At 45.0% G+C, this 13201-nt stretch overlaps 1 protein-coding gene across 3 annotated transcripts in view; it reads right to left on the bottom strand.

Annotated features, from left to right (window-relative positions):
- The window catches only part of CREB3L2 (cAMP responsive element binding protein 3 like 2), a 117451-nt gene extending 105113 nt beyond the window's left edge, over window positions 1-12338 (bottom strand). For 2 of the 3 annotated variants that reach the window (XR_003002804.1, XR_003002803.1), the window contains exon 1: window positions 11840-12312. Coding sequence is in view for 1 of the 3 variants with exons in the window: in XM_024741648.1 (XP_024597416.1) it covers window positions 11840-11941 (102 nt within the window). In the remaining 2 variants the exon portion in view is untranslated. Of the gene's footprint in view, window positions 1-11839 lie in introns of all 3 variants that reach the window. The other variant, XM_024741648.1, reaches the window with a different exon arrangement.
- Between the last annotated feature and the right edge of the window lie 863 nt (window positions 12339-13201).

The following is a 13201-nucleotide window of genomic DNA, read 5'->3' as shown; positions in this document are numbered from 1 at the left end:
TACTTTAGTGTTCCTTCCACTGGAAAGCCCTCGGGCTCATATTCTTATTACAAAACCATTTGTCCTCACCTGCCCCTATTATTATGTCATTAAAAATGGGGTCAATTTTTTTTTTCTATTTTCCTAACATGTGAATACCGTTGATGTCTCCGTGATCAAACTTATCTTTGGCAACCACTGGGTCCACTTGATACTTTCTCAGTGGGAAGTCAGCAGAAATATAGAAAGGAAAAGGCCTCAAGACTTCTAGGCATTTGCTAAATCCCAAGTGTCTTATACAGATTTAATGAATCCAGAGACCCTCCTTTTGCATGCCCCAAAGCCTGAGACTCCTAAATGACACATGCACAAAGGGACCCAGGCACAAACTACTCCTCGCTCACGAGAAGGACATCAGGAATAGGTGGATTCAGCGTGGAGAGAAGAATGAAGAAAGGACCTTCATAATTCTGCACAGGCACGGGGACAGTCTCCAAGGCCAATTTTGAGGACTGATTTTACAAAAACAAAAGGAAAGAAAGAGGCACTATTGTACATATTATCTACCATGCATATTTACTCCCAGCACCTGCCCTTCTGCAGTTTCTGTTCTTGCCTGGAAACAAGGCCTGCACTCCCTGGGCACAAAGCCAGAGAGCATGCCCACAGGTCCAGACCCTTGGGGGGACCTCTGCGGCTCCAGGACACGGTCCCACCCTGAGCTAACACCACACAGTGCTTGGCAGGCAGCTGAAGAGCATACTCAGCCCTTCTTTATCTTGACCACTCCATAGCAACCCTCCCCTCTTTGGATCCTGGATTTTCCTGGATTTTCTCCACTTTCTCTGCTGATTCCTTCTGAGTTCCATCTGCAGATTTCTCTTCCCCCGCTAACGCCTCAAGTGTCCCCAGGGCTTCATTCTCAGCTTTGCTCTCACACTCCTCACTCTCCCCCGGACCTCGCTGGACTATCTTATTAGGACTATTGGCTTCATTTCTCCCCCATGAGATTCATAACACCCAAATCTACATCTCCAGACCTTTCTCCAGAACTCCAGACCCATGTTTCCAAATGCCTTTCAGGTACCTCTCCTGAATGCGCCATGAACACATCAGAATCACCATGTCCCAAACTGAGCTCATTATTTCCCCAGCAAACTCATCTTCCTGCACGAAGGGCAGCACCGTCAGCTCAGTGTGCCGCATCAGAAACCATGACGCGTCCCATACCCCTCGCACGCCCCACTGCCACCAAGTCTTCACGTCTAGCCCCTAACCCCTTCTTGTATTCATGTTCTGCTCCCTGTCAGGTTCAAGGCCCTCATGGTGCCTTGTTCTACTTCATGGACGAAATAGCCAGCCAGCAGATCATCTTGCTACCATTAATTCTCCCCTCCAATCCACACTTCATAAACACTAGGGTTTCCTTTCCAAAACACACTTCTCTCCCTGTCTCTTTTTTATTAAAAGTCTTAAAAGCTTCCCACACTACTGCCCACAAAAGAATATCCAAATGGTTAACAAAGCATGCAAACCTTGTATGATCTTATCATATCTCCCAAGACTCCCCACAGAGCATCCTACTCGTAACTACATAAAACCACTTGGGATTCCCAGAATCAACTATGACATGTTATACATTCCTACTCTGTATCTGCTGTTCCCACGGCCTGGAGAACTCCTATTTATACTTCAGGACCCAATGCAAATATCACCTCTTCAGTGAGAGGCTCTCCAACTCTTCATCTCCTTCAGATCTCGTTCCACCCTCTGTGTGCCAGAAATACTTTGAACGCAGCTTTAAAGCAAAACGTACACCAGATATTTAATAACTTGTGATTTAATGACTTCTTTACATATCTCCCTTCCCACTCTGCTGGGAGAACCACAAGGTCAAGAATGTATATCCTCCTGCCTAGAACATGCACAGGTTTAGAAAAGCAGTTCATTAAGTTCCTCAAATTGGAGGAAGGACCAGTGATGAGAGATATTTCCCCAGGATGTACGGACAGGAAGCAAGGGGAAGGAAGGAGTTAATGGCCGAATCTTTCAAATGCTATGACTGGTAACCTTGTATTTAAATGTCTGTTTGACACAATTGGCTAGTGAGAAAGCATTTTCATCACAAATCCTTGTTTCCTCCAAGTTTCCTAAAAAAATCACCCTATCAGTTTGAATCCTGCAGGCTTTCTCAGCCAAAAGGAATTTCCCTTTAAACAAAAACTATTCAGACATTTCCAAGATATGAAATGTTTAAAAAAACCAAGATTTTCCACTCAGACAACTGAAAACTGTTTGTAGATTTTTTTTTCCCCAGACTCCTCTAATTTGCCAAAAAGTCTGAAGAGGGCTGTGTGTGTGTGTGTGTGTGTGTGTGTGTGTGTGTGTGTGTGTGTGTGGTGTTAAAAAAAAATGTCTCCTACCTCTGTGTCTCTCTGTTTTTCCATTCTTTATTTTGTCTGGGTTTTACTGAAGCAAGGTTTTTAAGTCAGAAAACAGAGGCTACAAAATGCAAAACTATACCCACCAACTGAGTGCCCAAAGGAAAGAGGTAATCAACTGACCTTTGTGGTTGTTGTTTTAAATCCCCCATTTTTTAAAGATCAGAGACTTTCAAGGGTGACAGCATGATACTCAGCACAGAACTTTGGAGTTAAAAGGAACCTCTGGGACCATAATACAAATGCAGCATTTTACAGCAGGATAAACTGAGACGGAGGATGTGAAGTAACTTGTACTACAATGAGTTTTGCCAAAGAAAAACTCTCTTCCAAGATACTTCTAACAAGAAGCAGGCATACAACTTTGAGTGGCTCAGCGTCACCCGTCTCAATTCTTTAAAAGCCCTTCAGTAATGTCAATAAAGTTTAGATAAATAAATTATACCAGAATAGAGCAATTCAAGGGCAGGCAATTCAACATCAGGCAACTGTAACTGAGCTCGACAGCAGCTATACACACCAGAAAGATCAATGGTACAAGATGTAAGAACTTATATCTGACTTTTGCACTGACCTTCCACTTAGTCCTAGAAAAAAATTAGATACACCACCGCAGAGCACCAAAAAAGTGCTTCCCAAGCTGAAGAATAAGTATGAACCCAGTCAAAACACAGCCTGCATCTGACGAGTGACACTGACTCAAGAAACAGCTGTGTCCCAGCAATGACTCATGAGCCTCTCTTGGGTTTACACTGCAGGAGAGCTGAGTCACAAAACATCCCCTGAGATAACAGGGGTGCGGTGATAAGGGGGATCAAAGTGTTCTCAGCTCTTCTCAAAGTAATGCATCAGGAAGATTCAAAGGTTACCCAGCCAGAGCCACTCTACAGCTCATGAGGGCCCAGAAGATCTTGGGTCATATTCCAAAGATCTCCCAGCTTCCATCCATAGACAACTAACAGATGTAAAGATCTGAGAACCAGCTGTATTGAAGTTGATGGAGGAGCCCAGGAGAGTGTACAGGGAGAACACAAGACCACGTACCAAACGCTCACGTTTAACAGGTGGTAATGCAGCCAGTAAAGGAAGAAAATCTAAGCCTCCCAGGGTAACATGGGAGCCAAAGCAAGAGCGAGTAACGAGATGAACGTGTGGTCGGTCAGTATTGCCAAATGTTCCCGTGAAGCCTTGCAAGCTAAGGATGGAGAGAAGACTAGTGGATGGGGCAGTTAGAGAGAAGCTGGAGAACCTTCAGGCAGCAGTAGGAACCAGAACATACAGGATGCAGAAGTAAAAACTGAGGAAATGGGGGCTTCCCTGGTGGCGCAGTGGTTGAGAGTCCGCCTGCCGATGCAGGGGACACGGGTTCGTGCCCCGGTCCGGGAGGATCCCACATGCCACGGAGCGGCTAGGCCCGTGAGCCATGGCCGCTGAGCCTGCGTGTCCGGAGCCTGTGCTCCGCAACAGGAGAGGCCACAACAGTGAGAGGCCCGCGTACCGCAAAAAAAAAAAAAAAAAAACTGAGGAAACGGAGGCCGTAGCTATTGACTACTTGTCTGAGAAAACCTGGCAGTAAACAAGAGAGAAAAAACAAGCGGAGCAAGGAGGGGCAACAGCATCTGGCAAACATGTGTTCAAGGCACAGACCTGTGTTTACAGCACAAGGCAAAAGCTGCAGAGGAGAGGAAATGAAGATGCCCGAGAGAGAATAATTACAGGTCCCTTGTGCTTCCTGAATGATATCAGACTCCTGAGGTGGGGATACCTCTTCCCCAGAAAGAAGACATTTGACTTAGGGGAGAGGGTGAAAAAGTGTGTACACTATGGGCTAGGCAGTGACATGTGAAGAAACTGAGACCCAAAGAGGAGAGGTTACTTGCCCAAGGTCACCAGAGAACCAGTGGCCCTGGATTCCAAATCTGCCTGGCTCGAAGGCACAGCCTTTCCACAACGCTGCCTTCAACTCTACTCTAGCGGAAACTGGCACTATGATAGAATCATCCTCCCTCCCATGTGGGTCTCAAAACTAAACAAGAAAAGTTATTGACATCAAACTACCCAAGTCACTTTCATATTAAATTTTCAGACTTGCAGAGGCATTTACAAGCATTTACAAGCAACAAAAGAGACCAAGACCACTGAGCTTATTCATTCTCCAAGACTGCCTTACTCTACATAATTGTGCATCAAGCAAGTATTACATATCTCTGAGCATCCTGTGCTTGGGAGTGTAGAAAAGACAGTCATGTCCCCCGCCTTCAAGAAGCTTGTGTTCCAGCTGAGGTCTCTTTTTTGCTCGAGGTCTCAGATTCTCCATAGATAAAAGGGGCCATCACCTCCTATGTGCCTTGTGGGTAACCTAGACAATTCCATTCAGGGAGAAAATGAGGTCACTTGGAAGAGCCGGAGAACATGTGGTGAGCAGGGAGAAGGGGGAATAGACTCAAGGTTGACACCAATGGTGACTCTCACCATTTCATTTCAGGCTTGACTCTACTGAGGTAGGGAATGTAAACGCTACGCCCTCATTCATAAAATCGCTGACAAGCAATTCAGACACTCTGCAGCCCTAGGCCCTCAGTCCTACCAATCTCCCAGCCAAAGCCTAAGGCCATTTGCCCCAAGACAGTCCACAGACAGGTCAGAGCCCCGCAGGGCTGAGGCCGGCAGTTCAAGCCGCAAACAGGCACACTCTGACCTTATCAGTGTTTGAATAGCCATATGCAACTGGAAAAAAAGCTTCTTTGAAAAACGGCATTCAGCTCTCTGCCTGCGGATATGAGGTTTTGTGGACCTCGAACAGAAAAAGTCATTCTCGTCTTGCACCGTGATCATGATTACAGGCTCAGCTAGTTACCTCCAGCCCTGATATCTGACCCTGACGCAGAGAGCTCAGATAATATAGTTAATTCTACATTTCCTCATTCGTGAGTTGGGACACAGCAGTACCCCCTCCATGATAGCCTTTGCATGCATTGCAGAGATATTCCATGCTTAAATGTTTTAAAATATTTTCCGTTTGCTAGCCCACCCTTGTGAGAAAAACAGCCATTAGCTAAATGAACACACGTTTTAGTGAAGGAAAGGTCTGCCAACTCAGACTATTTGACTAATGGTCATTACACATGGTCATGCTGGTTGAGGCTCCAATAGCTCCTCCATTCCCACATGACTAATCTAAGCCAATCAGGAAAATCCCTTTCCAGCCATTGGTTCAGAAATGATGATGTGATCCCATCCTTGACAATAGAGCTCGAAGAGAAATCAGCTGGTAGGCATCTAAAAAAAGTTTCTTCCATCTTAAAAAAGGACACAGGGAAGACACAACCTCTCTTCTCCCTTTGGATATTGTCATTTTTATTTGAACACCTGAAACTCATATGGATGTGAGCTGCCTTCTGGTTGCCTCCAACTTGAAGATGAAACCTGCCTATGGATGGATGGAATCTAGGTCCATGCTGAACTGAGCAGCTGCTGAATCAGCCAAACATGTAGCTATACTTTTAGGCATCTTGCAACGTGAGAGAATAATTCACTTATTGTGTAAGCAACGTGAATCGGTTTTCAGTTACTCGCAGCGGCAAGCATTGTCATTTAATTCAATTATTAATCTAGGTGCAGTGCCTCATTTCTCCTGCCAGAGCGACTTCACATCAGAGCTCAATGGGATATTATCACTCAGGGATCACTCAAGAAAGAGGGCAAGTACAAAACTCAGTACTGCCCTCTCATCTTTCAGAACTGTGCCCAAGCCCACCTTCCCCCAACCCGTGTTAACACAATGAGAACAATTTCAGAGACAATCATCTAATTGAGTCAAAGATTTTTCACCAAAACCATGAAAATTCTTTAGATCATAAGCTAAATCAGCAACATATATGCAAGGCCGCCTTATGAATAGGGGCCACATGCAGAGGGGTAGTGAAAGCTCCCCCCAGCTCCCCAAATACTCCTCCCCTACTACCTGGCTATTGCCTAAAGTTCTCCATTTAGAGGTTCAAGAAATTATTGTTAAATATAAACACCCATTTAGGGGTCATATGTTTAGCTTTACTAATATTGAAATTTTTAGTGTAAGCTTAAAAATCTTTCCTGAGAACAAAATTAAAGAGGAGGAGTTGGAAAGAGAACACCATTACAGCGAGCAACTTGGGGTCCAAGAAGTGAGGGAAACATGAAAGGAGTGAAGGTGAAGAAAGGTGAAGTAGGGCCTTGAAGACAAATTATACTGACTTCACAATTCTGTCTCCTACTGGGACTCATTACCTTTATTCAATAGGTGGAGGTCAGGTGACCAGAAGTAATGATTTCTCAAGCCACAAGGACCCAGGGTCCCACTCAGAATCTGGCCAGAGGCCAACAATAGGAGGTGAACATCAAACCAAAAGTTCCCATATCCCACGGGAGCCCTATCAAGTCTCTGGGCCGCCGACAGGAAGGGGAAACCACCAGCCTCTCAGATCAGCCATCCACCTTCCGGCAATCACGATGGATGTGGAAGCCAGATGGCCTTCACATCTGCTCACCAGGCAGGTGGAACCTACCCTTAACACCCCACCTACCACCCTCTGGGCTCAGTCATTTCATTTTAAGAACCAATTGGATATAAAATTTAAGCGCATAACCACTAATAATTCTACCAAGAACTGGATTTACATGAATTTAGTATTTAAAAGAAGCAGAACTAAATTAGGAGGTTGGAATTAACTGATACACACTACTATATATAAAATAGATAACCAACAAGGACCTTCTTATAGCACAGGAAGCTATACTTAACATTTTGTAATAACCTATAAGGGAAAAGAATCGGAAAAAGAAAAAAAACACATATATATATAAATGAATCGCTGGGCTATACACCTGAAACTAACATAATATTGTAAATCAACTATACCTCAATAAAATAAAATGAAATACCAAACAGAACCTCTGTCATTATCTTTGCAAAGAAAAGGTATCCTATTGTATACCTTAAAAAAAATAATCCTTGCAAAAATTGATAAAATCCCTCTTTTCCAGATTGCTAAACTGAGCTATAAGAAAATTACCAAGAGCACGAAGTTTGTCATACACAAACCCACTGTTAATCCTCCATCCTCAAAGCCCTTTTCCAGCAAGCACTCCTGCTTCCTCTATTCATTACCCAAGGCCTCCACCAACGCTGGTGGTGTTGAGTGAGCACCAGAAACCCCTCTCTCCCCAAGGAAATGCAGGCTAAAATTACCTCTAGTCCAGTTTTATGTGGTGCCTTTAAGTTGTCATTTTTCATTTCCTAAATACTTTCAGGAGGTAAAAGTTTGAACAGTACTAAAGGGATAGTGTGTAAGTAACTCCCTCTCCCTCCTTCCCTCTCTTGACCTCTAGTCCCTCAAGTCCCCTTACCAGAAAAACATCAGCCATCTGTTTCTTGAGCATCCGCCCAGATATAGTCAGTGCATGTAATAATATACATAGATAAGATTTATAGACTGTTTTGCTCCTTAAATTGCAAAATCCCACAGTAAATTCCCAGAAATGTAATTTGCGCACAGAATCTTACAGGAAACACAACATGAATGTTAGAAACATCCAGCATCCTGGCAGGTTTAGGGGAAGGGACAAGGCTTCTTGCAATGATTTGAAACCATAATATATACACTCCTCATTTTTATATTTTCCATCTTTTCTGAAACCAGTTTTAGCTTGTATCCACTCTAGAAGCAATAGCTTTCCTAAATGTACTACTCACTGATTTAAAATTATATCTCATCATCTGTATGGGAACTATTTTTTCAGCTTCAAGAGGAAGCCCAAAGCTCTAATAATTCAGGATCTAATGAGCAAGTCCAGATTCGCTCTGTGTGGTTCATTATTTTATAGACTTTGAAACTGTCTCCTCTAAGCCTCTGTCCTTGTGGACCCAGAAGTTTTCTTCAGAACTAACCAAATGAGAAAAACACTGCTCCTGATGGCTCACAGAAGGCGCCTCGGAGACATGACAATCCCAGCCTCGGGCAACTTCTATATTTTTAAAATCAGGTAGGTGACAGTTTTGCTAAAACAGGGCATTAGCAATCATGCGTGTGGTAGCTAAATCCCTATTTAGAGCAAAGAGAGTGATCATGCTAGGAAGGGTTGGTGGCCCCACTGCCACCTCAGTTAAATATTAGCTGCCCTCAGACTCAGCAATTTCTGACTCCCCATCCTCTGACTCAGTTCCTTTTAAGTCTGGATCCTTCATTCATACAGCATAGTGGGCAAGAGCTTGGGCTTTGAAGGCAGGTAGACTTGAGTTTAAATGACCTTTTACCAAGTCACTTAAACTCATTAAGCCTCAGCTTTCTTATCTGTAAAATGACTCCTTCACTGGATCATTGAGATATCCTCTTTTTTTTTTTTTGGCTGTGCCCTGCAGCATGAGGGATCTTAGTTCCCTGACCAGGGATTGAACCTGTGCCCCCTGCAGTGGAAGCTCGGAGTCTTAACCACTGAACCGCCAGGGAAGTCCCACTGATACATCATTTTTGTAAAGCACTAAGTACAATGCCTTTCATGAGGACCAGCTACATAATCTATGGGACCTGCTACAAAATGCAAATGTGTGGGCCCTTGTTCAAAAAATATTGAGGATCTCAAGATGGTGACAGCAGAGCATCAAAGTGTGGGGCCCTGTGGGACTGCACAGGGGGCAGGCCCATGAAGCCAGCCCTCCCTTTCAGATAATAAATATACAATAGATGGTAGCTATACTATCTTACCAATTTCCCAGCTTACATTTGTACCTTACCCTCTCTGCAGGCTCTCCACTCCCTACGTGATGCCTACTCCACTCAACTTGGAAAGTTTCACCGGGCCATTCCAAAAACAGGCACTCTGCCTCAGAAGTAACCTGCATTTTTACAAGAAAAAAACCTGACAAAAATGGGGGGATCTAGGGCTTCCCTGGTGGCGCAGTGGTTGAGGGTCCGCCTGCCGATGCAGGGGACACGGGTTCGTGCCCCGGTCCGGGAAGATACCACATGCCATGGAGCGGCTGTGCCCGTGAGCCATGGCCGCTGAGCCTGCGCGTCCGGAGCCTGTGCTCCGCAACGGGAGAGGCCACAACAGTGAGAGGCCCGCGTACCACAAAAAAAAAAAAAAAAAAAAAATGGGGGGATCTAAAACAGAAGGTGATGTTACCATAAGCTCATGCCAGACACACTCCCACCTTAGAGCCTTTGCTGTGGCTTTTCATCCTGCTGAGATAACCTTCTCCCCTACTTCAGGCCTAGAGTGTAAGCTTCTCAAGGTCAAGAATTTTGAGGGTTTTTTGGTTCACTGATGTATCCCAACTGCTTAGAACAGTGTTTCGCACATAGAAGCTCTTCCATAACCATTCATTGAAGGAACAAATAAAACGTGAGTGAATGCATCATCAGGCCATCCTTTTTCCACTTGGAGGTCAGGTCATTTCTCATTATGGACAAATGGCAATAATAACCAGCTCTGCAACTGGATACCCAAGAGAGTTCAAGAAACAGATGGGAAAGTTATCTATTTTCAAATCTCTGCCAAACTCCCCTTAGTTTAGAAGGAATATAACCCAGTTGTCTGTGCTACCAAATCCAATACGTCTTTCAACACTAATTCATATACTCAGTTTGCGGGCCATGGCTTGCAGCAATGACGAGTGGCATTTTATGTGAGTGAGCTGCCCAGAAGAGAAACACATCCCTAAGTGGCATACATAAAAGTAATTTAAAAAAAATCAAATTAGAAGAAAAATAATCACCCATCACTGCTTCATTACAATGACATAGAAAAACTAAGCCCTTGCTACCAGAAGGAAGGTAAGGTCTCTACCCCTGAAACGGTGCATAAAGATGTCAGTTAGAGCCAGTCCAAGCTGTCCTGCCTGAAGTTAATGTCACAGTCACGGGTAGCATCTCAAACCCTGGCATAAGATCTCAGAAATGCAAGTCATGAGGCCTGAGAAAGGGAATGTGGATGCTGGGCATAATTCATCCCACCAGCTGAAAGACAACCCAAAGCATTACAGCTGCGGGATGAGACATTTTCACAGTACTCGTGAGAACAAAAGAGAAGAGCTGCCCCTCGCAAATGGTTAAAATGTGGCCTATGTCAGGAGAAACATCTGGAGATACTATGAGAAGATATTTGACGGCCGGCGTTCTCTGAGCTCTGTCCTGGCGACGGGAAGCACATCTGGGCCCCCAATCCAAAGGCAGCCCATGTGGTGTCCTCGGGATAGACTCAGTGAGCAAAGCCCAGAAGATCACACCACACATCTGGCTTTTGACCCGGCATGAACTTGCACTACCTCTCTGCCCCGCACTCGGCATGTTTTCAACAAGCCATTCTCAGCCACCACAAATGCCTTGGTGGGAATCACAGGGAGGCCCTCATCCCTTTTCCCAAAATAACGTCAGCCAGAGGCAAAGGCCAATGGGGTGGAGCCTGCAGGCCATTTTGCAAAAGTTTCAAATATCCTGGCACTGACTCCATTAAAAGAATCACGAAGGGGAAATAGCCAAGCCTCTCATTTTCTCATTAGTGTCTCTCTCTATACAAACTCTGCATTTGTAAAAAAGAAACAAAGAGATCTCACAATAAAGTCATATTATCAGTGCTGGCTGTTGGAAACAAAATTTCATTTTGCAAATTTAATACCAAAAACTTGAAATTGAAAACTTTATAAGAAATGTGTGTGCTCCGTGATAGTTTAATGCCCAAAGGGATCTCTGAGGCATAAGACTGAGCAAGGAACTGGTGAGCTGTCCCACCTTCTCCAAAGCCTTTCTGAAATATGCACTGCCTCAGATTTTCCATTCTCCTTTGCTGATCTTTCCTCTGAAGAAGGAGGAAGCAGATTTCTTGGCTGAACAGTTAAAGGAGCCAAATAAAGTAGTCTTCCTCCTAATATGAAGGGGCCTTTTTTCAAAACACACACACACACACACACACACACACACACACACACACAGAGGTATACTTCCTAAAATTCAAATAAGTTAGTAAAGGAAGGGAAAGAATATGACAGCGAAGGAAAGAAAATGCTACTTTATTTTGCCCAGTTTTTAAAAAATCTTCCCACAAAAATTAGTAGCAAACTAAACAGAGGCAGATTATCAAAACATCTACGCCTTCCCCTGCTTTACAGCGCAATAGGAAATGATATAGCATATGTGAAAAGCCCTCGGGGAAAAGAGTATAAGTTGCTGAAGGAATACAAAGCGTCGTTACTATTATCAAAAGTTTAAAAGAGACAGCGGCCCACCTTCACTGTTCAGCTAGAAAAACCACACCTCTCCCCAGATCTCTCCATTCTAGGCATGCTCTTCCCAAATGCTTCCTTCCCAGTTCCCTGTCCCGAGCAGTTCCTTTCATGACACTTCCCCCTCTTAAGCCGCCCCTTCGCCGCCCCGCCAAGTCCTCACCGTGTGATACATGAGAGCCTCGGTTTCTCCGGGCTCTGACAGCTCGCTCAGCTTGCGGTCCCACTGCAGGACGCTCTGCTCCCCGCTCTCCAGCACCTCCATGGTGGTCCGAGGCGCGCTGGGCCGAGGATGCTGAGGGCAGGAGGGGAGCGGGTAGGGCGGCCTCGGAGGGCGAGATCCGCCTCTGCGTGAGTGTGTGTGCGTGTGTGTGCGTATGCGTGTAGCTTATGCACTTAGAAAGGAAAACGTTCGCTCCTCTGCCTGAGAGAGAATTGCCAAGGGCTCCGGTTCAGCGTCCTCGGAGACCTGAGAATCCCCAGAGGAGACAGACTGTCTAGAGATCAGACCGAAGGCTGAGGAGAATAGAGCAGGGTGTGTATCCAAAATAAAGGCAGGAGATCAGTACTCATCCCAAGAAAAGCCCTTCTCAATAAGCTCACTTTCCACTACTGCTCCAGACACAAACTTTGAGATTCCCCAGGGCTCCTCAGCTCTGCTCCAGGACACAGCTATGTCTCCTCCTCCCTCCAGGGCGGGGACCAATCGGATGCTCACTTCTCCCGCCCTACCCAATCAGAAGTCTTTCTCTCCGTCCAGAGGCAGGGGCAGCGAGAAGTCTCCGCCCAAGCTTTGGAATGTGGGCGGGCAGCGCCTTTGACGTCACAGGGGAGCTACTCCGGTTTTACTACCGCCGGCAACCGAGGTCTGCGGCAGCAGACAAATGGAGTGCTTGAGCCCAGGAGTGATGGACTGGGGGTGCAACCAATGAGGAAGGAGCGCCTGGGAGGGACAGCCAATCAAATAGCGACAAGAATACATTTTATAAGAGGGAGGGTGCGCTCAGTCGCCTGAGAATCCAGAGAAATTAGCGCGCGCGTCTAGAGGAAGAGAGTGCTGCTGGGAGCGCCGATTTACGTACTGTCCTAAATATTTTCAAGTAGTTTAGCTCATTTGAGTCTTTCAGGATTTTTAAAAAATAAGTCACATATTACACACAAATATATTTATATTAGCACATATCTGGCAAATTGTAATTGCTTGTGCTTCAGGTTTTTCTCCTGCTTTCTGTTAGGCTCTTCTCCTGACGTGTTTTTTATGGGCCCTCCTTATTCTATTTTTTTCTTATATTTACCCAACAGACATTGTCGAAAAGAGCCAACGGCTTCCTTTTCCAGGTCATAGAGATTTTACCTCAGTGGAAGAGTCAGACAATAAACAGGTAAAGAAAGAAACGTATAATGTCAGAAACTGGTAACTGCTGTAAAGAAAAATCAGAGAAAGGTAAGAGGATGGGGCAGATAGATGCTATTTTAGATAGCAATCAGGGTAGGTGACGTTTGGGAACAGACCTGAATGAAATGA

This window comes from Neophocaena asiaeorientalis, unplaced genomic scaffold, assembly GCF_003031525.2.
Source record: "Neophocaena asiaeorientalis asiaeorientalis breed wild unplaced genomic scaffold, Neophocaena_asiaeorientalis_V1.1 scaffold692, whole genome shotgun sequence".
Classification (NCBI taxonomy): domain Eukaryota; kingdom Metazoa; phylum Chordata; class Mammalia; order Artiodactyla; family Phocoenidae; genus Neophocaena; species Neophocaena asiaeorientalis.
The sequence above is the reverse complement of the archived record's forward strand: the minus strand, read 5'-3'. Positions and strand labels throughout refer to the sequence as shown.